We start from the raw sequence: 26,667 nt of genomic DNA on the forward strand, positions 1-26,667 counted from the left end.
CAAATACTAGCTAGGCGCCCATTATTCTGTATGGAGGGCTATGTGGGGCCCATTATTCTGTATGGAGGGCTATGTGGGGCCCATTATTCTGTATGGAGGGCTATGTGGGGCCCATTATTCTGCATGGAGGGCTATGTGGGGCCCATTATTCTGTATGGAGGGCTATGTGGGGCCCATTATTCTGTATGGAGGGCTTTGTGGGGCCCATTATTCTGTATGGAGGGCTATGTGGGGCCCATTATTCTGTATAGAGGGCTATGTGGGGCCCATTATTCTGTATGGAGGACTATGTGGGGCCCATTATTCTGTATGGAGGGCTATGTGGGGCCCATTATTCTGTATGGAGGGCTTTGTGGGGCCCATTATTCTGTATGGAGGGCTATGTGGGGCCCATTATTCTGTATGGAGGGCTATGTGGGGCCCATTATTCTGTATGGAGGGCTCTGTGGGGCTCATTATTCTGTATGGAGGACTATGTGGGGCCCATTATTCTGTATGGAGGGCTATGTGGGGCCCATTATTCTGTGTGGAGGGCTATGTGGGGCCCATTATTCTGCATGGAGGGCTATGTGGGGCCCATTATTCTGCATGGAGGGCTATGTGGGGCCCATTATTCTGTGTGGAGGACCATGTGGGGCCCATTATTCTGCATGGAGGGCTATGTGGGGCCCATTATTCTGCATGGAGGGCTATGTGGGGCCCATTATTCTGTGTGGAGGACCATGTGGGGCCCATTATTCTGTATGGAGGACTATGTGGGGCACATTATTCTGTATGGAGGGCTATGTGGGGCCAATTATTCTGTATGGAGGACTATGTGGGGCCCATTATTCTGTATGGAGGGCTATGTGGGGCACATTATTCTGTATGGAGGGCTATGTGGGGCCAATTATTCTGTATGGAGGACTATGTGGGGCCCATTATTCTGTATGGAGGGCTATGTGGGGCCATTATTCTGTATGGAGGGCTGTGTAGGGCCCATTGTTCTGTATGGAGGGTTATGTGGGGCCCATTATTCTGTATGGAGGGCTATGTGGGGCCCATTATTCTGTATGGAGGACTATATGGGGCCCATTATTCTGTATGGAGGACTATGTGGGGCCCATTATTCTGTATGGAGGACTATGTGGTGCCCATTATTCTGTATGGAGGACTATGTGGGGCCCATTATTCTGTATGGAGGGCTATGTGGGGCCCATTATTCTGTATGGAGGGCTATGTGGTGCCCATTATTCTGTATGGAGGGCTATGTGGGGCCCATTATTCTGTATGGAGGGCTATGTGGGGCCCATTATTCTGTATGGAGGGCTATGTGGGGCCCATTATTCTGTATGGAGGGCTATGTGGGGCCCATTATTCTGTATGGAGGGCTGTGTGGGCCCATTATTCTGTATGGAGGACTATGTGAGGCCCATTATTCTGTATGGAGGGCTATGTGGGGCTCATTATTCTGCATGGAGGGCTATGTGGGGCCCATTATTCTGTATGACAGAGAATGTGGGGCCCATTATTCTGTATGGAGGGCTATGTGGGGCCCATTATTCTGTATGGAGGACTATGTGGGGCCCATTGTTCTGTATGGAGGGCTATGTGGGGCCCATTCTGTATGGAGGACTATGTGGGGTACATTATTCTGTATGGAGGACTATGTGGGGCCCATTATTCTGTATGGAGGGCTATGTGGGGCCATTATTCTGTATGGAGGGCTATGTGGGGCCCATTATTCTGTATGGAGGACTATGAGGGGCCCATTATTCTGTATGGAGGGCTATGTGGGGCTCATTATTCTGCATGGAGGGCTATGTGGGGCCCATTATTCTGTATGGAGGACTATGTGGGGCCCATTATTCTGTATGGATGACTACGTGGGGCCCATTATTCTGCATGGAGGGCTATGTGGGGCCCATTATTCTGTATGGAGGGCTATGTGGGGCCCATTATTCTGTATAGAGGGCTATGTGGGGTCCATTATTCTGTATGGAGGGCTATGTGGGGCCCATTATTCTGTATGGAGGGCTATGTGCGGCCCATTATTCTGCATGGAGGGCTATGTGGGCCCCATTATTCTGCATGGAGGGCTATGTGGGGCCCATTATTCTGTATGGAGGGCTATGTGGGGCCCATTATTCTGTATGGAGGACTATGTGGGGTACATTATTCTGTATGGAGGACTATGTGGGGCCCATTATTCTGTATAGAGGGCTATGTGGGCCCCATTATTCTGTATGGAGGGCTATGTGGGCCCCATTATTCTGTAAGGAGGGCTATGTGGGGCCCATTATTCTGTATGGAGGGCTATGTGGGGCCCATTATTCTGCATGGAGGGCTATGTGGGGCCCATTATTCTGTATGGAGGGCTATGTGGGGCCCATTATTCTGTATGGAGGGCTATGTGGGGCCCATTATTCTGTATGGAGGGCTATGTGGGGCCCATTATTCTGTATGGAGGGCTATGTGGGGCCCATTATTCTGTATGGAGGGCTGTGTGGGCCCATTATTCTGTATGGAGGACTATGTGAGGCCCATTATTCTGTATGGAGGGCTATGTGGGGCTCATTATTCTGCATGGAGGGCTATGTGTGCCCCATTATTCTGTATGACAGAGAATGTGGGGCCCATTATTCTGTATGGAGGGCTATGTGGGGCCCATTATTCTGTATGGAGGACTATGTGGGGCCCATTGTTCTGTATGGAGGGCTATGTGGGGCCCATTCTGTATGGAGGACTATGTGGGGTACATTATTCTGTATGGAGGACTATGTGGGGCCCATTATTCTGTATGGAGGGCTATGTGGGGCCATTATTCTGTATGGAGGGCTATGTGGGGCCCATTATTCTGTATGGAGGACTATGAGGGGCCCATTATTCTGTATGGAGGGCTATGTGGGGCTCATTATTCTGCATGGAGGGCTATGTGGGGCCCATTATTCTGTATGGAGGACTATGTGGGGCCCATTATTCTGTATGGATGACTACGTGGGGCCCATTATTCTGCATGGAGGGCTATGTGGGGCCCATTATTCTGTATGGAGGGCTATGTGGGGCCCATTATTCTGTATAGAGGGCTATGTGGGGTCCATTATTCTGTATGGAGGGCTATGTGGGGCCCATTATTCTGTATGGAGGGCTATGTGCGGCCCATTATTCTGCATGGAGGGCTATGTGGGCCCCATTATTCTGCATGGAGGGCTATGTGGGGCCCATTATTCTGTATGGAGGGCTATGTGGGGCCCATTATTCTGTATGGAGGACTATGTGGGGTACATTATTCTGTATGGAGGACTATGTGGGGCCCATTATTCTGTATAGAGGGCTATGTGGGCCCCATTATTCTGTATGGAGGGCTATGTGGGCCCCATTATTCTGTAAGGAGGGCTATGTGGGGCCCATTATTCTGTATGGAGGGCTATGTGGGGCCCATTATTCTGCATGGAGGGCTATGTGGGGCCCATTATTCTGTATGGAGGGCTATGTGGGGCCCATTATTCTGTATGGAGGACTATGTGGGCCCCATTATTCTGTATGGAGGGCTATGTGGGGCCCATTATTCTGTATGGAGGACTATGTGGGCCCCATTATTCTGTATGGAGGACTATGTGGGGCCCATTATTCTGTATGGAGGACTATGTGGGGCCCATTATTCTGTATGGAGGACTATGTGGGGCCCATTATTCTGTATGGAGGGTTATGTGGGGCCCATTATTCTGTATGGAGGGCTATGTGGGGCCCATTATTCTGTATGGAGGGCTATGTGGGGCCCATTATTCTGTATGGAGGACTATGTGGGCCCATTATTCTGCATGGAGGGCTATGTGGGGTACATTATTCTGTATGGAGGGCTATGTGGGGCCCATTATTCTGTATGGAGGGCTATGTGGGGCCCATTATTCTGTATGGAGGGCTATGTGGGGCCCATTATTCTGTATGGAGGGCTATGTGGGGCCCATTATTCTGTATGGAGGGCTATGTGGGGCCCATTATTCTGTATGGAGGGCTATGTAGGGCCCATTATTCTGTATGGAGGACTATGTGGGGCCCATTATTCTGCATGGAGGGCTATGTGGGGTACATTATTCTGTATGGAGGGCTATGTGGGGCCCATTATTCTGTATAGAGGGCTATGTGGGGCCCATTATTCTGTATGGAGGGCTATGTGAGGCCCAATATACTGTATAGAGGAGTATGTGGGGTCCATTATTCTGTATGGAGGGCTACTTGGACCCCATTATTCTGTATGGAAGAGTATGTGGGGCCCATTATTCTGTATGGAGGGCTATGTAGGGCCCATTATTCTGTATGGAGGACTATGTGGGGCCAATTATTCTGCATGGAGGGCTATGTGGGGTACATTATTCTGTATGGAGGGCTATGTGGGGCCCATTATTCTGTATGGAGGGCTATGTGGGGCCCATTATTCTGTATTGAGGGCTATGTGGGGCCCATTATTCTGTATGGAGGGCTATGTGGGGCCCATTATTCTGTATGGAGGGCTATGTAGGGCCCATTATTCTGTATAGAGGACTATGTGGGGCCCATTATTCTGCATGGAGGGCTATGTGGGGTACATTATTCTGTATGGAGGGCTATGTGGGGCCCATTATTCTGTATAGAGGGCTATGTGGGGCCCATTATTCTGTATGGAGGGCTATGTGAGGCCCATTATACTGTATAGAGGAGTATGTGGGGTCCATTATTCTGTATGGAGGGCTATGTGGACCCCATTATTCTGTATGGAAGAGTATGTGGGGCCCATTATTCTGTATGGAGGGCTATGTAGGGCCCATTATTCTGTATGGAGGGCTATGTGGGGCCCATTATTCTGTATGGAGGACTATGTGGGGCCCATTATTCTGTATGGAGGACTATGTGGGGCCCATTATTCTGTATGGAGGACTATGTGGGGCCCATTATTCTGTATGGATGACTACGTGGGGCCCATTATTCTGTATGGAGGGCTATGTGGGGCCAATTATTCTGTATGGAGGGCTATGTGGGGCCCATTATTCTGTATGGAGGGCTATGTGGGGCCCATTATTCTGTATGGGGGGCTATGTGGGGCCCATTATTCTGTATGGAAGACTATGTGGGGCCCATTATTCTGTATGGAGGGCTATGTGGGGCCAATTATTCTGTATGGAGGGCTATGTGGGGCCCATTATTCTGTATGGAGGGCTATGTGGGGCCCATTATTCTGTATGGAGGGCTATGTGGGGCCCATTATTCTGTATGGAGGGCTATGTGGGGCCCATTATTCTGTATGGAGGGCTATGTGGGGCCCATTAATCTGTATGGAGGGCTATGTGGGGCCCATTATTCTGTATGGAGAGCTATGTGGGGCCCATTATTCTGTATGGAGGACCATGTGGGGTACTTTATTCTGTATGGAGGACTATATGGGGCCCATTATTCTGTATGGAGGACTATGTGGGGCCCATTATTCTGTATGGAGGACTATGTGGGGCCCATTATTCTGTATGGAGGACTATGTGGGGCCCATTATTCTGTAAGGAGGACTATGTGGGGCCCATTATTCTGTATGGAGGACTATGTGGGGCCCAATATTCTGTATGGAGGACTATGTGGGGCCCATTATTCTGTATGGATGACTACGTGGGGCCCATTATTCTGTATGGAGGGCTATGTGGGGCCAATTATTCTGTATGGAGGGCTATGTGGGGCCCATTATTCTGTATGGAGGACTATGTGGTGCCCATTATTCTGTATGGAGGACTATGTGGGGCCCATTATTCTGTATGGAGGACTATGTGGGGCCCATTATTCTGTATGGAGGGCTATGTGGGGCCCATTATTCTGTATGGAGGGCTATGTGGGGCCCATTAATCTGTATGGAGGGCTATGTGGGGCCCATTATTCTGTATGGAGAGCTATGTGGGGCCCATTATTCTGTATGGAGGACCATGTGGGGTACTTTATTCTGTATGGAGGACTATATGGGGCCCATTATTCTGTATGGAGGACTATGTGGGGCCCATTATTCTGTATGGAGGACTATGTGGGGCCCATTATTCTGTATGGAGGACTATGTGGGGCCCATTATTCTGTATGGAGGACTATGTGGGGCCCATTATTCTGTATGGAGGACTATGTGGGGCCCATTATTCTGTATGGAGGACTATGTGGGGCCCATTATTCTGTATGGATGACTACGTGGGGCCCATTATTCTGTATGGAGGGCTATGTGGGGCCAATTATTCTGTATGGAGGGCTATGTGGGGCCCATTATTCTGTATGGAGGGCTATGTGGGGCCCATTATTCTGTATGGGGGGCTATGTGGGGCCCATTATTCTGTATGGAAGACTATGTGGGGCCCATTATTCTGTATGGAGGGCTATGTGGGGCCAATTATTCTGTATGGAAGACTATGTGGGGCCCATTATTCTGTATGGAGGACTATGTGGGGCCCATTATTCTGTATGGAGGACTATGTGGGGCCCATTATTCTGTATGGAGGACTATGTGGGGTCCATTATTCTGTATGTAGGACTATGTGGGGCGCATTATTCTGTATGGATGACTACGTGGGGCCCATTATTCTGTATGGAGGGCTATGTGGGGCCCATTATTCTGCATGGAGGGCTATGTGGGGCCAATTATTCTGTATGGAGGGCTATGTGGGGCCCATTATTCTGTATGGAGGGCTATGTGGGGCCCATTATTCTGTATGGGGGGCTATGTGGGGCCCATTATTCTGTATGGAAGACTATGTGGGGCCCATTATTCTGTATGGAGGGCTATGTGAGGCCCATTATTCTGTATGGAGGGCTATGTGGGGCCCATTATTCTGTATGGAGGGCTATGTGGGGCCCATTATTCTGTATGGAGGGCTATGTGGGGCCCATTATTCTGTATGGAGGGTTATGTGGGGCCCATTTTTCTGTATGGAGGACTATGTGGGGCCCATTATTCTGTATGGAGGGCTATGTGGGGCCCATTATTCTGTATGGAGGGCTGTGTGGGCCCATTATTCTGTATGGGGGACTATGCGGGGCCCATTATTCTGTATGGAGGACTATGTGGAGCCCATTATTCTGTATTGAGGGCTATGTGGGGCCCATTATTCTGTATGGAGGGCTATGTGGCGCCCATTATTCTGTATGGAGGGCTATGTGGCGCCCATTATTCTGCATAGAGGGCTATGTGGGGCCCATTATTCTGTATGGAGGGCTATGTGGGGCCCATTATTCTGTATGGAGGGCTATGTGGGGCCCATTATTCTGTATGGAGGACTATGTGGCGCCCATTATTCTGTATGGAGGATTATATGAGCCCATTATTCTGTATGGAGAGCTATGTGGGGCCATTATTCTGTATGGAGGGCTATGTGGACCCCATTATTCTGTATGGAGGGCAATGTGGCGCCCATTATTCTGTATGGAGGGCTATGTGGGGCCCATTATTCTGTATGGAGGACCATGTGGGGCCCATTATTCTGTATGGAGGACTATGTGGAGCCCATTATTCTGTATGGAGGGCTATGTGGGGCCCATTATTCTGTATGGAGGGCTATGTGGGGCCCATTATTCTGTATGGAGGACTATGTGGGGCCCATTATTCTGTATGGAGGACTATGTGGGGCCCATTATTCTGTATGGAGGACTATGTGGGGCCCATTATTCTGTATGGAGGGCTATGTGGGGCCCATTATTCTGTATGGAGGGCTATGTGGGGCCCATTATTCTGTATGGAGGACTATGTGGGGCCCATTATTCTGTATGGAGGGCTATGTGGGGCCCAATGTTCTGTATGGAGGGCTATGTGGGGCCCATTATTCTGTATGGAGGGCTATGTGGGGCCCATTATTCTGTATGGAGGACTATGTGGGGCCCATTATTCTGTATGGAGGACTATGTGGGGCCCATTATTCTGTATGGAGGGCTATGTGGGGCCCATTATTCTGTATGGAGGGCTATGTGGGGCCCATTATTCTGTATGGAGGGCTATGTGGGGCCCATTATTCTGTATGGAGGGCTATGTGGGGCCCATTATTCTGCATGGAGGGCTATGTGGGGCCCATTATTCTGTATGGTGGGCTATGTGGGGCCCATTATTCTGTATGGAGGGCTATGTGGGGCCCATTATTCTGCATGGAGGGCTATGTGGGGTACATTATTCTGTATGGAGGGCTATGTGGGGCCCATTATTCTGTATGGAGGGCTATGTGGGGCCCATTATTCTGTATGGAGGGCTATGTGGGGCCCATTATTCTGTATGGAGGGCTATGTGGGGCCCATTATTCTGTATGGAGGGCTATGTGGGGCCCAATATTCTGTATGGAGGACCATGTGGGGCCCATTATTCTGTATGGAGGACTATGAGGGGCCCATTATTCTGTATGGAGGGCTATGTGGGGCCCATTATTCTGTATGGAGGGCTATGTGGGGTACATTATTCTGTATGTAGGACTATGTGGGGCCCATTATTCTGTATGTAGGACTATGTGGGGCCCATTATTCTGTATGGAGGACTATGTGGGGCCCATTATTCTTTATGGAGGGCTATGTGGGGCCCATTATTCTGTATGGAGGACTATGAGGGGCACATTATTCTGTATGGAGGGCTATGTGGGGCCCATTATTCTGTATGGAGGGCTATGTGGGGTACATTATTCTGTATGGAGGGCTATGTGGGGTACATTATTCTGTATGGAGGGCTATGTAAGTCCCATTATTCTGCATAGAGGGCAATGTGGCGCCCATTATTCTGTATGGAGGGCTATGTGGGGCCCATTATTCTGTATGAAGGACTATGTGGGGCCCATTATTCTGCATGGAGGGCTTTGTGGGGCCCATTATTCTGCATGGAGGGCTATGTGGGCCCCATTATTCTGTATGCAGGACTATGTGGGGCCCATTATTCTGCATGGAGGGCTATGTGGGCCCTATTATTCTGCATGGAGGGCTATGTGGGGCCCATTATTCTGTATGGAGGACTATTTGGGGCCCATTATTCTGTATAGAGGGCTATGTGAGGTCCATTATTCTGTATGGAGGGCTATGTGGGGCCCATTGTTCTGTATGGAGGGCTATGTGGGGCCCATTGTTCTGTATGGAAGGCTATGTGGGGCCCATTATTCTGTAAGGAGGGCTATGTAAGGCCCATTATTCTGTATGGAGGACTATGTGGGGCCCATTATTCTGTATGGAGGACTATGTGGGGTCCATTATTCTATAGGGAGGACTATGTGGACTCCATTATTCTGTATGGAAGACTATGTGGGGCCCATTATTCTGTATGGAGGGCTATGTTAGGCCCATTATTCTATATGGAGGACTATGCGAGGCACATTATTCGGTATGGAGGACTATGTGGGGCTCATTATTCTGCATGTAGGGCTATGTGGGCCCCATTATTCTGCATGGAGGGCTATGTGGGCCCCATTATTCTGCATGGAGGGCTATGTGGGCCCCATTATTCTGCATGGAGGGCTATGTGGGGCCCATTATTCTGTATGGAGGGCTATGTGGGGCCCATTATTCTGTATGGAGGGCTATGTGGGGCCCATTATTCTGTATGGAGGGCTATGTTAGGCCCATTATTCTATATGGAGGACTATGCGAGGCACATTATTCTGTATGGAGGACTATGTGGGGCTCATTATTCTGCATGGAGGGCTATGTGGGCCCCATTATTCTGCATGGAGGGCTATGTGGGCCCCATTATTCTGCATGGAGGGCTATGTGGGCCCCATTATTCTGCATGGAGGGCTATGTGGGCCCCATTATTCTGTATGGAGGGCTATGTGGGGCCCATTATTCTGTATGGAGGGCTATGTGGGGCCCATTATTCTGTATGGAGGACTATGTGGGGTCCATTATGCTGTATGGAGGGCTATGTGGGGTCCATTATTCTGTATGGAGGGATTTGTGGGGCCCATTATTCTGTATGGAGGGCTATGTGGCGTCCATTATGCTGTATGGAGGACTATGTGGGGCCCATTATTCTGTATGGGGGACTATGTGGGGCCCATTATTCGTTATGGAGGACTATGTGGGGTCCATTATGCTGTATGGAGGAATATGTGGGGCTCATTATTCTGTAAGGAGGGCTATGTAAGGCCCATTATTCTGTATGGAGGACTATGTGGGGCCCATTATTCTGTATGGAGGACTATGTGGGGTCCATTATTCTATAGGGAGGACTATGTGGGGTCCATTATTCTGTATGGAAGACTATGTGGGGCCCATTATTCTGTATGGAGGCCCATGTGGAGTCCATTAATCTATATAGAGGACTATGTGGGGCCCATTATTCTGTATGGAGGGCTATGTTAGGCCCATTATTCTATATGGAGGACTATGTGGGGCCCATTATTCTGTATGATTGATTATTTGGGGCCCATTATTTTGTATGGAGGACTATGTGTTGTCCATTATTCTGTATGGAGGACTATGTGGGGTCTGCGATTAGAATGGCCCACAACTTTGTCCAAATTTTTAACTTTGGCCCAATGTGTATTTGAATTTACCATCCCTGCTTCAGATTGAATATAGTTTTAGCAAACCCACAGCTGTATATTAATGAGGTTATCCATGATTTTTTTTTTTTTTTATATCATGTGCCTAAAATCTAACAAGCAGGCTGTTGCTAAGGCTACTTTCACACATCCGGTTTTTCCTCTGCGGCACAATACGGCACTCTGCAGAAAAACCGCAACCGTTTTTTTTGCCGCCGGTTGCGGTTTTTTTTGCATAGACTTACATTAGTGCCGTATTGTGCCGCAGGGGCTTGCGTTCGGTCCGGTTTTTGCCGCATGCGGCAGATTTAGCCGATGCCGCGGCCGGATGGAACGTTGCCTGCAACGTTTTTTGCTCCGGCAAAAAAAAAACCGCATCGCGCCGCATCCGGCCGCTGCGGCGCATTTTTCAATGCATGCCTATGGACGCCGGATGTGGCGCGATGCGGAAAAAAAAACGCATCCGGCCGCCGCATGCGGTTTCTTCCACTGCGCATGCTCGGTAGCGTGCCACAACCGGAAAAAAACGGACCGGCCGCATGTAAAAACTTATGCAAAGGATGCAGTATTTTCGCCGCATCCGTTGCATATGTTTCACAGCCGGATTGAGCCGCACAGCTCAAACCGGATGTGTGAAAGTAACAGAGGCAACTATCTGCCTGATGTACCTGATGTGAGCTCAGTGCCGTAATGGACCCCTCCTACCAGCAATTCAACTCCTCTATATTAACAGAGCAGCTCTTCCACTCTGCTCTGTTGACAGGACATGACTGCTGACTTCATGCTGATTGACAGCTGGTTCCTGCAGTTAGGTAGCGGGGAGCTGGCTGTCAATCAGCATGACGTCGGCAGTCACGTCCCATCAACAAAGTAGAGCTGAAATGAAGCCACTGATTCCCTGGCAGGAGCAGTTTGAGACCATTCTGTGCAGGCAAAAATCAGCGCCCGACACAACTGGCAGGTAGTTAGCAACAACCTACCTGCTAGTGCTTAGACACATTGTAAAAAACATCCCAGATAAGCCCTTTAATTATCTGAAACTGAACAAGAATGGTTTAATCACCTGAGGCTTTTGATAATGGAGCCCATTTGTTGATGTCCCCTTCCTGTTATGGTAAAATTACAGTTCTCATCAGTAAAATCACCTGTTAACCTGATTTTTTTTTTCTCATATAGCTGAGTCAAGAAGAACTCTTACAAATACTTCATATGGTAAAGAAGAATGAAATCAGCATTGAAGAAGCGATTGCTCGATCGGAAGAAGGCAGGAAGGTATGAAATGGCGCCAATAACTTAACAAATATCGTGTAATGGTTTCTCTCTTCCCGACTCTGCTTGATTGACAGATATTTCCTTTTATAGACCTGTCAATCAAGGTGAGCTGACCAGGGAGAAGTAAGAGGAGATCTGTAAGAGGGTGCTAGGCCCGTGTGCCCCACCCTGAAGACACTGATCGTCTCTACAGAATAATAATGTGAATTTTGTTTATGCATATAATGTGGTTATGTTTAATCTGTGAATGTGGCCATCTAGTGGGCGGTTTTAGGTATTGCTCCCTGGTAAACGGTTAGGTGTTGTCTAGTGACAGAGAGAGCAAGAGAGCAAACAGCCCACAGTGGGAGGAACCAGCTGCAAGGTACAGCCGGCCCAACCCAAACTTCAGGAGCGAAGAGTACAAGTGAAGAAGTAGAGCACGCTGTATGTGGGACAGGTATTGCTAGAAACGTGCAAGCCAGCTAGATACCTGAGACCAAGTGAAGTGGGTGTCTGTGGCAGAGTTAGTTCGATCGGACCCTCAGGGTACCTCAGAAAATCCATAGCATGTGGCAAGGACTCCAGAGTAAGAGACAACGGATCACCCCTTTTCCCCCGTAGTGAGTTCCAGGCTTGAACCCGAGTATCCCGGGTAGTAGTGACTGAATCCAGTGGTACTAGTCCTAGAGTGAAGGTCTGGCATAGAGTTGGGCAAACAGGTCGACATCGAACACCCAGTAGTCGAGCTGTGTCCGACGGTGGTCAAAACAGTTATTGGTATGGGCAGTGGCATACTGTCAATAGAGGCAGGCGGTGCCACTGCTATGGGACCCAGCAGCATCTGCCCACGATGTCAGCGCCAGCATCGGCCCCCCACCCAGGATCGCACTTTCAATTGTATCGGAGTTGCAGATTCCGATACAGTTGAAAGCAATTATGAGACAGAGCGCAGCGATCCCTCTCATCATTGTCCCACTGTGTCTGTGCTTTGACAGCTCAGTATAGCGATGATGTCACTACTGTGTGCCACTGTGTTCAGATGTGCAGAGCACAGACAGAGCACACGAATAAGGAACAGTGGCGGGAGACCAAGGAGTGGTGAGTATGTATTTATTAAGTACATGGTGGGGGGCGCATAATGATATGTGGGGTGTATTATACTATATAGGGCTGCATAATACTATGTTGCGGTGCATAATACTATGTGAGGGTGTATAATAGTATTATACACCCTCCACATTGTATTATGCAGGCCCAGATAGCATTATGCACCCCCACATAGCATTATGCACTCCGCATAGCACTATACACCCCCCACATAGTATTATGCGCCCCACATAGTATTATGCTACTCCACTTGCAACCATGGCCGTGCGGGACTCCATGACTTTATTGGATGGAATCATGGTGTCAGATGCTAAGGAACAGTCTGCAGTAAAAGTGTGCTTTGAAGTCGAATGTACCATATGTGGCGCCCTGGACAAGCCAGGTCGTCACAGAACTACACCAACACACCCTACACCCCGGTTAGGCACACCAAAGCCAAACACAAAAATCCTTGTTGCCTTCCTCCAGGGGCTGATGTCCACACCAGGGGGTGGGCCAGGCGGTTGGTCCCGCCCACCGAGGAGTTCACAGTCCTGGAGGCGGGAAAAGGAAGCAGATCAGATAGAGTTTGAAATTGAGGAGTGAGGAGTGAAGTGGTAGAGGAGCAGTCTGACGGCCACACACCCGGACGGTACAGCAAGGTTGGCAGACGGTGGTGACCGTCTGCAGGAGAGGCCGATTGGAGCTAACCGTAAGGACCGTGGACGGGCGGTGGCACGACGGTACCGGATCGGAGAGCAAAGAGAAGCCAGCACCATTCGGCAGGGCTTACGGACCCCGACCAGGCTAGGAGTCGCCGTAAAACCGGTCAAATCCGTTAGCGAAGGGAACCTCCGGGGTTTCCCAGCAGTCAAGACCCGATTGAAGGCAACCGCTCACACCGTAAAGGGAAACACAGTCACCGCCAAGGCTACAGTTCCCAAGGCCAGAGCCTGCGGGCAAAAGGGGCTCCTTCAGCATCCATCCAAGCTGGGGAGCGGGTTACCGGTGGGAAGCCATTTGAACCGTAAACACAACACAGGTGCAGGGAAAGGCAGTCACCATCAACCTACCGGGAGAGCTACCGTAGCCGTCTGTGGGACCCGTCCATCCAGCCGTTTGTTTTACCGGAGACTTTGCATTCATCATTGGCTGATTGAGTACCACCGTGCCGTGCGGCACAGCGCCGCCCCCGCGACCCTGCACCTCACCAGGCCCCATAACCCGCCTGCCATCCATCCCTACCCCTCACCGGGCCCCGGGACAACCAAACCCCCTACCCACGGAGGGGAGAACCAACATCCAAGCTGCTCCCTGTCATCGCTCCCGGGATCCCCGTCCAGAGCAGCGGTGGTGTCACCAATCTCACCACAACCGTGGGTGGCGTCACGGACAATATTCCTAAACCCAAACCCCCCCCTTCACTCACGGGCGAGGAACGCCGCTCGAGTCCCCGGGATCCGGCCCACCGCTCGAGCCACCACCGAGCGCTGCAGCAGCAGCCGGACCCGAGCAGTGGGTGAGTGCAGCGTCCCTTCCTCCGCCCGCGACAACTTGGCGTCACAAACAGGATCTTACCGTTCTGCCAGCTGGTAGAGGTGTGCCTTGTGACCACCGGAGGTGTCCGGCCGAAAAACTTGAGAAGCCGCCATTTTGAGCGCAAAAAGTCCTTGCTCGAGCGTCTTCCCGAGTAGTGGAGGCGCGAACACCGAAACCCCGCCCCTGTAGAGGAGGAGCCAGAAAAACACTAAGGGGGACGGATGGCGTCTGACCGCATGTGATCCGCGGCTGTGGAAGCAGGGACGCCAGGACTCTGCAGCGATACTGGGTTCCTGGAAAGCACCATGACCGAGATGCACAGCCCCACCAGCAAGTAGGTCCCATAGTCCCCGCGCCAGGCACCGCGGCGTGGGTGAGGGACCGGACCGCCCCGCTGAGTGACCATCTGCAGGCCCGCATGCAGCTCCTCCTGGAGGAGTGGGAGGCCGACATGGCGGACGTGGTGGCTGCTATGCGGAGACGCGAGGTGGAGGATGATCTGGAGGAGCGGGTAAGAGACCCACGTCCCTGTATTCCTGGAAGGATCAGCCACTGCGGCTGAGGGGCCCGGCCTGTACCCGCTCACCCTGTCGCCTCTCCCGCCACCCGCGTTAGCCGCTGCCGCTCCGCCACTAGGCCCGCTACCCGCCCAACCGGTAGCGGTACCCTGCCCGTCCGGCCGAGCGGACCGACCGGCTGCAGATGCTCAGGGCCGCCCTGAACCGCTCCTGTGGGAGCCGCCGAGACTGCGGCCCCTTAATGAAGATGCATCAGAGGCCCCGGCCAGGATGGCACCAGGCGCTGTGCCCGAGCCCGGGACCGTGGCGTGGATGAAGGCCAGAGTAGTTGAGTTCAGCCAACGCCAGCAGAATCAGATATACCTCATGATGGAGCAGTGGACCAATGAGGTGGAAATGCTGGTTGCGACTGCCCCAATGTATGGGATGGGAGCAGATGTGACGGAACAGACGGGTGACCCACGTCCCCATGTCCTACCAGGACCGGCCACTGCGACTGGGGGGCCCGGCCCAGTCTCGGCCCTCGCATCGTCCCTGCCATTATCTATGGGGCACCTCAGTGTTGACCAACCTGACCTGCTACCCCGTGTTACCACAGTAGAATCTGACGTACTGGATGTCGGAGGCCTGGAGATTGTGGCAGCTGGCGGCAACCCGCCTGGCGCAGGGATAAAAGATAATGACTCCGGCCCCGGCGCCGAGCCCACCTCTGAATTCGAGAAGGCGAGTGAGCGTCTCAGCTACGAGGGAGAGCCGGTGGTTTACTACACCCCGCGCACCGGTGGAAACGGATACCGGGCACCCCTCTCCCAACAGGCCTGTCACTGCATGTTCGAAATGTTAGCAGCAGAGGATGAGGCCACCTCAGCAGAAGAGTCAGAGTGATGGCAGCGGAGCTCCGCTGCAGGTTGTCCCCGTTGGGACCACCTGTACCGCTAAAAGTTTTAAATGATAAGTAAAGATAATCAACCGAAGAAGTTTACCTGATTGAACCGTGATTGAACCGGCCGTTGCTGGCAACTGTTGTCCCCGTAGGGACTTGCTGTAATCCTTGCATAAGGACCTGCTTACGGACAAGCCCGAGAACTTGCAGGGCAACCACAAACTCAGTGGGATGTAAATAAAAATGTTGTTGGCTTGAAACCGTTACCGCCTCCGGAGAGGCTGATTTGGGAGGATGGGCCTGGAGGAAAGTGATGGCCCAGGCCCGCCACTACCGTAACCGGTGGCGATCCTCCGGGGGTTCAGGGGTTCCCCATGGACGCGGGTCCCCTGAAAGAGACAGAACCCGCTTAGGCAGCCTGGTGATGGACTGGGGCAAGGGGTGCTGCCCACTTCTTAGGGGCAGCATCAGGGCCAGGTTGTTTGGGTGGGAGAAGAGCGGAAGCCGTAACCGTTATTAGAAATGTTTGGTAACGTTTAAGTATGTGCCTCCCGATGTGGGAAGATTGAAAAATGCTTGTTTTTACATGTTTTACCGTTTTTCTATTTTTGCAGTTAAACAAAAATAAAACCGGTGATGGACGGGCAGCCCGCGGACGGTCTGCATTTTACTAAGGGGGAATGTGGTGCCCTGGACAAGCCAGGTCGTCACAGAACTACACCAACACACCCTACACCCCGGTTAGGCACACCAAAGCCAAACACAAAAATCCTTGTTGCCTTCCTCCAGGGGCTGATGTCCACACCATGGGGTGGGCCATGCGGTTGGTCCCGCCCACTGAGGAGTTCACAGTCCTGGAGGCGGGAAAAGGAAGCAGATGAGATAGAGTTTGAAGTTGAGGAGTGAGGAGTGAAGTGGGAGAGGAGCAGTCTGACGGCGTCCGGGTGTGTGGCCCGGATGGTACAGCAAGGTTGGCAGACGATGGTGACCGTCTGCAGGAGAGGCCGATTTGAGCGAACCGTAAGGACCGTGGACGGGCGGTGGCCCGACGGTACCGGATCGGAGTGCAAAGAGAAGCCAGCACCATTCGGCAGGGCTTACGGACCCCGACCAGCCTAGGAGTCGCCGTAAAACCGGTCAAATCCGTTAGCGAAGGGAACCTCCGGGGTTTCCCAGCAGTCAAGACCCGATTGAAGGCAACCGCTCACACCGTAAAGGGAAACACAGTCACCGCCAAGGCTACAGTTCCCAAGGCCAGAGCCTGCGGGCAAAAGGGGCTCCTTCAGCATCCATCCAAGCTGGGGAGCGGGTTACCGGTGGGAAGCCATTGGAACCGTAAACACAACACAGGTGCAGGGAAAGGCAGTCACCATCAACCTACCGGGAGAGCTACCGCAGCCGTCTGTGGGACCCGTCCATCCAGCCGTTTGTTTTACCGGAGACTTTGCATTCATCATTGGCTGACTGAGTACCACCATGCCGTGCGGCACAGCGCTGCCCCCGCGACCCTGCACCTCACCAGGCCCCGTAACCCACCTGCCATCCATCCCTACCCCTCAACGGGCCCCGGGACAACCAAACCCCCTACCCACGGAGGGGAGAACCAACATCCAAGCTGCTCCCTGTCATCGCTCCCGGGATCCCCGTCCAGAGCAGTGGTGGTGTCACCAATCTCACCACAACCGTGGGTGGCGTCACGGACAATATCCCTAAACCCAAACCACCCCCTTTCACTCACGGGCGAGGAACGCCGCTCGAGTCCCCGGGATCCGGCTCACCGCTCAAGCCACCACCGAGCAGCAGCCGGACCCGAGCAGTGGGTGAGCGCAGCGTCCCCTCCTCCGCCCGCGACACATACATACAATGTTCAAGTGTTGTACACACAGTAATAATGTGACAGAGATATTGTGCATAACTGTTAGTAAAAGACTGTTGACAAAGAACCCAAGAATCTGTGTCTGTAAATCCCCAGCTATAAACTACTGGTCTGCACGAGAGCCTAAGTATAGGTATGACTTGCACACACAAAGTCCACACCCCACCACCAGGAACACTGCTACTAACCCCTTCCTCCTTTCTCTGTTGAGAGGGCCGGGGCGCTGGCCAGAGTGAGAGGACTGTTGAGCCGAAGCAGAAGAAGCCCCTCACCCCGTGACTACTACTACTACTACCAAGGAGCGCTTGCTCCCTCCGCCGCCCCTTGACAGATCTACCCAGTGGAGACTTCTCCCCATGTTTTAGTTTTAAATTATGTGTGCTCTGAAACGCAGCAGAATTCTATAGTAAAACCATAATCACCTCTAAATGGGAAGCCTGTTATTCTATGGTTAAGGCAGCATGAATCTCCTCAAAGGATCCCTTTAACTTATGCATACTTGGTGGACTTATAATTCTGGCACCGATAGATGATAATATACCTTGATTTATCCCATAAATATGCACACTTAGCAAAGTGCAACATTTAATTTACATAGAGGTAGAAGATAGGGAGCTGCCAGTGGCGCTGCTTATCACATGGACAGACTAGCCATTAAGTGACTATTTGCCCCATTGTTAAAGGACTGCTGTCTGAAGGTTTTTGCTATTTAACTTTAGAGTAGCATAATGTAGTTGTTGAGACCCTAATTCCAGGAATGTGTTACTTATTAGGCTGTGTGCTGTAGTTTGAATACAATCTGGGTTTTATCAGCAGCAGATTATCACTGCAGGACTAGATATCATGTGCAGGCCAGTCAGGCTAATCTGTGTAAACCCGCCTTCACCACTGTGATTGGTTCACAGTGTACAGAAGAAGATGTCAGTCAGTTGTGTGGGCAGGGTTATACACAGTTTAGCAACTTGAGCTCTGCTACATGTGCAATAGAGAAAAGAAAGATTCTGGCGAAAGGGCACCAAGCAGTCCAATAAGTGATACATCACTGGAATCAGACTCTCTGTCACTATATTATGCTTGTCTCAGATTTCATGGCAAATAACTACTGTCAGATTCCCTTTACAAGGGGTTGCCCAGAAGAAGAATAAACATTGCTGCTTTTTTGTCAGAAATAAATCCACCCCTGACTTTGAGTTATACACGCACATAAACTAAAAAATTATGTCAGTTAAGGAAGAAAAAGTAAAATAAATAACTAATTAAATACGTGAATCCTCTTATTCTCTATTCAAAAATAAAGAAATAAAAAGAATAAAAAAATGAACATATTTGGTGTCAATGCCCCTGTAAATGTCCCATCTATGAATACAATGAATAAGCCATTTTGGGCATCTCTCATCCATCCCAAAAAGACATATAAGGCAGCAAAAGTCACACATACCTCAAAATGGTACCCATAAAAAAGTGGCTCAAAAAATGGCAAGACAACCAAAATATTTTTTTTCAAGTTCATAATTTATTTAACTAATCAAATATAAGAAAATAAAGCAAGTTTGTTATCACTGTAGTCAAAACTGACCTAGAGAATCATTTTGTCAGATCATTTTCACTGCAAAATGATTGTCTTAAAAACAAAATCCAAATTCAAGGACTCCATTATCTACAATTCTCTGCTGGGAGAAAGCTAATCAGGCTAATTAAACATAATTACACACAAAGCCCCAAAAATTGTTGGCACCTTTCCAAATTTGTGGGTGAACAACTTTGTTTCAAACATGTGATGCTCATTCAATCTCACAGTGAGGCAAGTAACAGGTGTGGGCAATATGAAAAACCAGATAAAAAGGGGAGAAGTTGACTCAATCTTTGCATTGTGTGTTTGTGTCTGCCACACTAAGCATGAAGAACAGAAAGAGGATAAGAGTCTCTGGACTTGGAAACCCAAATTGTTGAAATATAGCAACAATCTGAAGGTTACAAGTCCATCTCCAGAGATCTTGATGTTCCTTTGTTCATGGTGTGCAAAATCATCAAGAGGCTTACAAGACATGGCACTGTAGCTCACCTCCCTGCACATGGATGGCAGAGAAAAATTGATAAAAGGTGTAACACAGGATAGTCTGGATAGTGAATAAGTAGCTTCAATCAAGTTCTAAATAAATTCAAGCTGTCCTGCAGGTTCAGGGTTGATCAGTGTCAGTGCGAACTATAAATCCACATTTGAATAAAATTAAACGCTATGGCAGGAAACCCAGGAGAACTCCACTGCTGACACAGAGGCATAAAAAAGCTAGACTGCAGTTTGCCAAAATGTACATGAGTAAGCCATAATCCTTCCGAGAAAATATCTTGTGGACAGATGAGACCAAGGTAGAGCTTTTTCGTAAAGCGCACTTTTCTACTGTTTACCAAAAATGGAATGAGGCCGACAGAGAATAGAACACAATACCTACAGTCAAATATGGTGGAGGTTTAAAGATGTTTTGGGGTTGTTTTGCTGCCTCTGGCACTAGTTGCCTTGGCTCTGTGCAAGGTATCATGAAATCTGAATATTACCAATGGATTTTGGATCCCAGTGTAGTGTCAGAATGCTGGGTTTGTGTCCTAGGTCATGGATCTCCCAGCAGGACAATGACCACAAACATACTTAAAAACAACAGAAATGGATGGAAATAAAGAGCTGGCAAGTTCTGAAGTGGCAGCAATGAGTCCAGATCTAAATCCCATTGACACCTGTGAAGAGATCTTAAAATTCCTGTTCGGAGTAGGGGCCTCCAAATATGAGAGACCTGGAGCAGTTTATAAAAGAAGAGTCCAAAATTCCAGATGAGAGGAGTAAGAAGCTTCATGATGGTTATAGGAAACAATTGACTGCAGTTTTTTTATTCCAAAGGCTGTGCAACCAAATATTTAGTTGAAGGTGCCAACAATCTTCTCAAGCCCATTTTTGTTTTTTATGTGAAATTATGTCTAATTTGTCTTTTTTTTTTCCTCTGTTTTTTTTTTTGTTTTTTTTAAATGTGTTGTTCCAAAATGCACAAAGAAATAAACATGTTTATAACAAAACATTTGTAATGGCAATAATTTTCTGGAACAATTTTAAGGGTCAATTGTTATATGGAATACGATACAATAGGATGTGGCTGACAACTACAGAGCTCTTTTTCTGTGTGACCAAAGTTGTCACCCACCATTGGGTATAAGCTCAGTAAACACAGTGTAGACTTCTTTTTTGTCTTGAGCAGGCTCTGGCCCATTCAGCCATCATTTTCGGTCAGTGATTTTGTCATTCAACAAAAGGAGAGAAAAAGAGACTGCACATGACAAAGCAAGCACAACCGGCAACATCTACTAAAGTCTAACCATTATTACAAATCAAACATAAAAACAATTAAAACTACAATTAAGTACCACATAGCATGAAAAACACCCCAAAATGCCTCAAATATGGAGGGTGGACAAATAACACCTCACAATACACAAGATATGTGCAAAAGAAGGAAGAAAATATGGCCTCAATACAGAATAAATATCAAACAATGATCATACAATATACACTGTGTGCAGAATTATTAGGCAAGTTGTATTTTAGAGGATTGTTTTATTATTGATCAACAACTACGTTCTCAATCAACCCAAAAGACTCATAAATATCAAAGCTTAATATTTTTGGAAGTTGGAGTGTTTTTTTTTAGATTTGGCTATCTTAGGAGGATATCTGTTTTTGCAGGTAACTATTACTGTGCAGGATTATTAGGCAACTTAATAAAAACTAAATATATTCCCATCTCACTTGTTTATTTTCACCAGGTAAACCAATGTAACTGCACAAAATTTAGAAATAAACATTTCTGGCATGCAAAAACAAAACCCCCCAAAAATGTGTGAGCAATATAACCAACCTTTCTTTATGATGACACTCAGCAGCCGACCATCCATAGATTCTGTCAGTTGCTTGATCTGTTTACGATCAACATTGTGTGCAGCAGCCATCACAGCCTCCCAGACACTGTTCTGAGGGGTGTACTGTTTTCCCTCCCTGTAGAACTTACATTTTATGAGGGACCACAGGTTCTCTATGGGGTTCAGATCAGGTGAACAAGGGGGCCATGTCATTATTATTTCTGGTTTTAGACCTTTACTGGTCAGCCACACTGTGGAGTAATTGGATGTATGTGATGGAGCATTGTCCTGCATGAAAATTATGTTTTTCTTGAACGATACCGACTTCTTCCTGTACCACTGCTTGAAGAAGTTGTCTTCCAGAAACTGGCAGTAGTTCTGGGAGTTGAGCTTCACTCCATCCTCAACCAGAAAAGGTCCCACAAGCTCATCTCTGATGATACCAGCCCACGCCAGTACCCCACATCCACTTTGTTGGCGTCTGAGTCGGAGTGGAGCTCTCTGCCCTTTACTGATCCAGCCTCTGGCCCATCAAGAGTCACTCTCATTTCATCAGTCCATAAAACCTTTGAAAAATCAGTCTTAAGATATTTCTTGGCCCAGTCTTGACATTTTATCTTATGTTTCTTGTTCAAAGGTGGTTGTTTTTCAGCCTTCCTTACCTTGGCCATGTCCCTGAATATGGCACACCTTGTGCTTTTTGATACTCCAGTAACATTGCAGCTCTGAAATATGGCCAAACTGGTGGCAAATGGCATCTTGGCAGCTTCACGCTTTATTTTCCTTAATTCATGGCCAGTTATTTTGCGCCTTTTTTGCCCAACACGCTTCTTGCGACCCTGTTGGCTATTTGCCATGAAACACTTGATTGTTCGGTGATCACGCTTGAAACGTTTGGCAATTTCAAAATTGCTGCATCCCTCTGCAAGACATCTCACAATTTTTGACTTTTCAGAGCCCGTCAAGTTGCCTAATAATTAAGCACACCTTATATAGAGTGTTGATGTCATTACACCACACCCCTCCTCATTACAGAGATGCACATCACCCGATTTACTTAATTGGTAGTTGGCTCTCCAGCCTATACAGCTTGGAGTAGGACAACATGTATAAAAATTATCATGTGATCGAAATACTCATTTGCCTAATAATTCTGCACATAGTGTAGAAACCATGTTGTCTTATAACTGAATGATGTCATAGAGTTCAGCTAACACTGATGGGTAGGGAACTTTCACATGTCTATACACATCCCTTTGGCTTTTATTAGTGCATGGTAATTTTTTTGCCTGAGGTACTATACAGACTGGTCACATGATGTAATAAACCAGAAACTCTCAGTACATCATGCTAGGCTGTGCTGAATTGATATCTCCAAGCGCTTGTAAAACAAATCTTATTAATTTGGAGTACCAAGGGCATAGAAGCAGAGTATTTCGCTGACATGTATGTTGATATGGTAGAAAGCATGAATATATACAGATACAACCTCGTATGTGAGCAGAAAATGCATACATACGTATAGCGGTGAATATGCAACCACACAATCGTGCATGTGTACCATGCAAAGAACCATACATGTTACGCGTAAACAAACGCATATAATTGAATATACTAAAACATGAATGGGGGAGGGGAAAAAAGTGGAGGAGGCAGTAATGGATGTACATAGACCAGGACATAATATATAAACCTGAGTGACAGGGGAAAAGGAGGAAGGGGGAGGAGGAGAAATGGGATGAACAAATTGTGTAAACAAAGGGAATGAATAAAATGTAAATATGAAGAATAGAAATAAAGAAAATAAAGACAAAGGCATGTGATGCCATACAGTTAGGTCCAGAAATATTTGGACAGTGACTCAATTTTCGCGAGTTGGGCTCTGCATGCCACCACATTGGATTTGAAATGAAACCTCTACAACAGAATTCAAGTGCAGATTGTAACGTTTAATTTGAAGGTTTGAACAAAAATATCTGATAGAAATTGTAGGAATTGTACACATTTCTTTACAAACACTCCACATTTTAGGAGGTCAAAAGTAATTGGACAAATAAACCAAACCCAAACAAAATATTTTTATTTTCAATATTTTGTTGCGAATCCTTTGGAGGCAATCACTGCCTTAAGTCTGGAACCCATGGACATCACCAAACGCTGGGTTTCCTCCTTCTTAATGCTTTGCCAGGCCTTTACAGCCGCAGCCTTCAGGTCTTGCTTGTTTTTGGGTCTTTCCGTCTTAAGTCTGGATTTGAGCAAGTGAAATGCATGCTCAATTGGGTTAAGATCTGGTGATTGACTTGGCCATTGCAGAATGTTCCACTTTTTTGCACCCGTGAACTCCTGGGTAGCTTTGGCTGTATGCTTGGGGTCATTGTCCATCTGTACTATGAAGCGCCGTCCGATCAACTTTGCGGCATTTGGCTGAATCTGGGCTGAAAGTATATCCCTGTACACTTCAGAATTCATCCAGCTACTCTTGTCTGCTGTTATGTCATCAATAAACACAAGTGATCCAGTGCCATTGAAAGCCATGCATGCCCATGCCATCACGTTGCCTCCACCATGTTTTACAGAGGATGTGGTGTGCCTTGGATCATGTGCCGTTCCCTTTCTTCTCCAAACTTTTTTCTTCCCATCAGTCTGGTACAGGTTGATCTTTGTCTCATCTGTCCATAGAATACTTTTCCAGAACTGAGCTGGCTTCATGAGGTGTTTTTCAGCAAATTTAACTCTGGCCTGTCTATTTTTGGAATTGATGAATGGTTTGCATCTAGATGTGAACCCTTTGTACTTACTTTCATGGAGTCTTCTCTTTACTGTTGACTAAGTGCGGCTTTGCACGTTGCGACATTGCACGTGCGATGTCGGTGGGGTCAAATCGAAAGTGACGTACATCCGGCGTCGCAGTCGATATCGCAACGTGCAAATCCTTTTTGATACGATGAACGAGCGCAAAAGCGTCGTTATTGTATCATCGCTGCAGCCTCCGACATTTCCATAATGCCGGTGCAGCGACAGGTGCGATGTTGTTCCTCGCTCCTGCGGCAGCGCACATTGCTGTGTATGAAGCCGCAGGAGCAAGGAACATCTCCTACCTGCCGCCGGCTGCAATGAGAAGGACGGAGGTGGGCGGGATGTTTACATCCTGCTCATCTCCGCCCCTCCACTTCAATTGGCCGCCTGCCGTGTGACGTCGCTGTGACGCCGCACGACCCGCCCCCTTAGGAAGGAGGCGGGTCGCCGGCCAGAGGGACGTCGCACGGCAGGTATGTGCGTGTGAAACTGCCGTAGCGATAATAATCGCTACGGCAGCATTCACTAGATATTGCACGTGCGATGGGGGCGGGACTAATGCTGCAGCATCGGTAACACATTGTTACTGATGTCGCAGCGTGCAAAGCCCGCCTTAGAGACAGATACACCTACTTCACTGAGAGTGTTCTGGACTTCAGTTGATGTTGTGAACGGGTTCTTCTTCACCAAAGAAAGTATGCGGCGATCATCCACCACTGTTTTCATCCGTGGACACCCAGGCCTTTTTGAGTTCCCAAGCTCACCAGTCAATTCCTTTTTTCTCAGAATGTACCCGACTGTTGATTTTGCTACTCCAAGCATGTCTGCTATCTCTCTGATGGATTTTTTCTTTTTTTTCAGCCTCAGGATGTTCTGCTTCACCTCAATTGAGAGTTCCTTAGACCGCATGTTGTCTGGTCACAGCAACAGCTTCCAAATGCAAAACCACACACCTGTAATCAACCCCAGACCTTTTAACTACTTCATTGATTACAGGTTAACGAGGGTGACGCCTTCAGAGTTAATTGCAGCCCTTAGAGTCCCTTGTCCAATTACTTTTGGTCCCTTTAAAAAGAGGAGGCTATGCATTACAGAGCTATGATTCCTAAACCCTTTCTCCGATTTGGATGTGAAAACTCTCATATTGCAGCTGGGAGTGTGCACTTTCAGCCCATATTATATATATAATTGTATTTCTGAACATGTTTTTGTAAACAGCTAAAATAACAAAACTTGTGTCACTGTCCAAATATTTCTGGACCTAACTGTATGTGCTTAGAAGATACAGAAGGGCAATATGAGCCCATATGGAGGTAAGTATGTCTATATACTACTTGGAATAATACAATTATAACAGATATACAGGGTGTATAGGATGCAAATTAAAATAAGCACATGTAGGATATAATGAGAGCTGTTTTAATTTTGTGTTTTCATGAATGCAAAAAAATGGAGAAGGAGCACAGGATACTATATGCACTTGGAAAAACCAGCAGCAAGTACTAAGTCCATACAGAGGAGAGTGTACTTAAAATATGAATTAATGAAACGTCACAAATATAGGGGAAAGACCCAAAACAAATGGAAGTACAGTAAGTATTTCCTGAGGCCACCAATAGCTGAATACATAGAAGGCGCAATTGGAAGCAACAGATGGTGCGACATGGTGGAGGCATCCTGGAACCGACAATTACTGCATCAAGGCATGTTATATATATATAGAATCCATTCAGAAGACCAGTTTCTTACAGGATCTATTAAGAAGGCAGGTGTCAGAAGGCCCTCTATGTACAGTGTGTCCTTAAAGAATACAGTGCAGGATTTCCAGGGAGTCCTAAAATAAGGACAAAATTAGAAGATTAGCTAAGAAAGCCCGTAAAGAGGAGTTCCTCATGGAAGATCCATTCGGATTAATTTTGCAGCAACCACTTGTGGCAGGTACCCTCTACTACCATTTCCAATAAATTTTTGCAAACCGAAAATCTGGATGTTACATGTGCTGCCATGATGATGTGTCAAAAACCGAGCAGCAACCGAGGTGATAGATTTACCTTTCTTCAGATCCACCGCTGCCAGGTTGAGGAACAAAATGTGCTTCTGTATCCTTTTCCGAAGCTCTTGTGTGGTCTGTCCCATGTAAACTTTGTCGCACGGACAGACAATGGAGTGGATCACATTCTTTGTTTTGCAGTTTATGTATGATGAGATGACATGGTTCGTGGACTCCTGTGGATTAGACAAGTTTTTAGGGGTGGGGTGCATAAAGCAGAAAATACTACAGTCAGCACAGGGGAAGGAACCCTTCAAAGTAATCCCTTGGTGGAGCCTGGTGGTGGATCT

General features: G+C 48.2%; 1 protein-coding gene across 2 annotated transcripts in view; it reads left to right on the top strand.

The window, feature by feature from the left end:
* Positions 1-26,667, top strand: part of LOC142311821 (uncharacterized) — a 241,889-nt gene that overhangs the window by 39,971 nt on the left and 175,251 nt on the right. The window contains exon 2 of one of the 2 annotated variants that reach the window (XM_075350578.1): positions 11,652-11,747. In XM_075350578.1, the coding sequence (XP_075206693.1) occupies positions 11,685-11,747 (63 nt within the window). In that variant the 5' untranslated portion in view covers positions 11,652-11,684. Of the gene's footprint in view, positions 1-11,651; positions 11,748-11,907; positions 11,950-26,667 lie in introns of those variants that run through there. The other variant, XM_075350579.1, reaches the window with a different exon arrangement.

The sequence above is a fragment of the Anomaloglossus baeobatrachus genome, chromosome 5, assembly GCF_048569485.1.
Source record: "Anomaloglossus baeobatrachus isolate aAnoBae1 chromosome 5, aAnoBae1.hap1, whole genome shotgun sequence".
NCBI lineage: Eukaryota > Metazoa > Chordata > Amphibia > Anura > Aromobatidae > Anomaloglossus > Anomaloglossus baeobatrachus.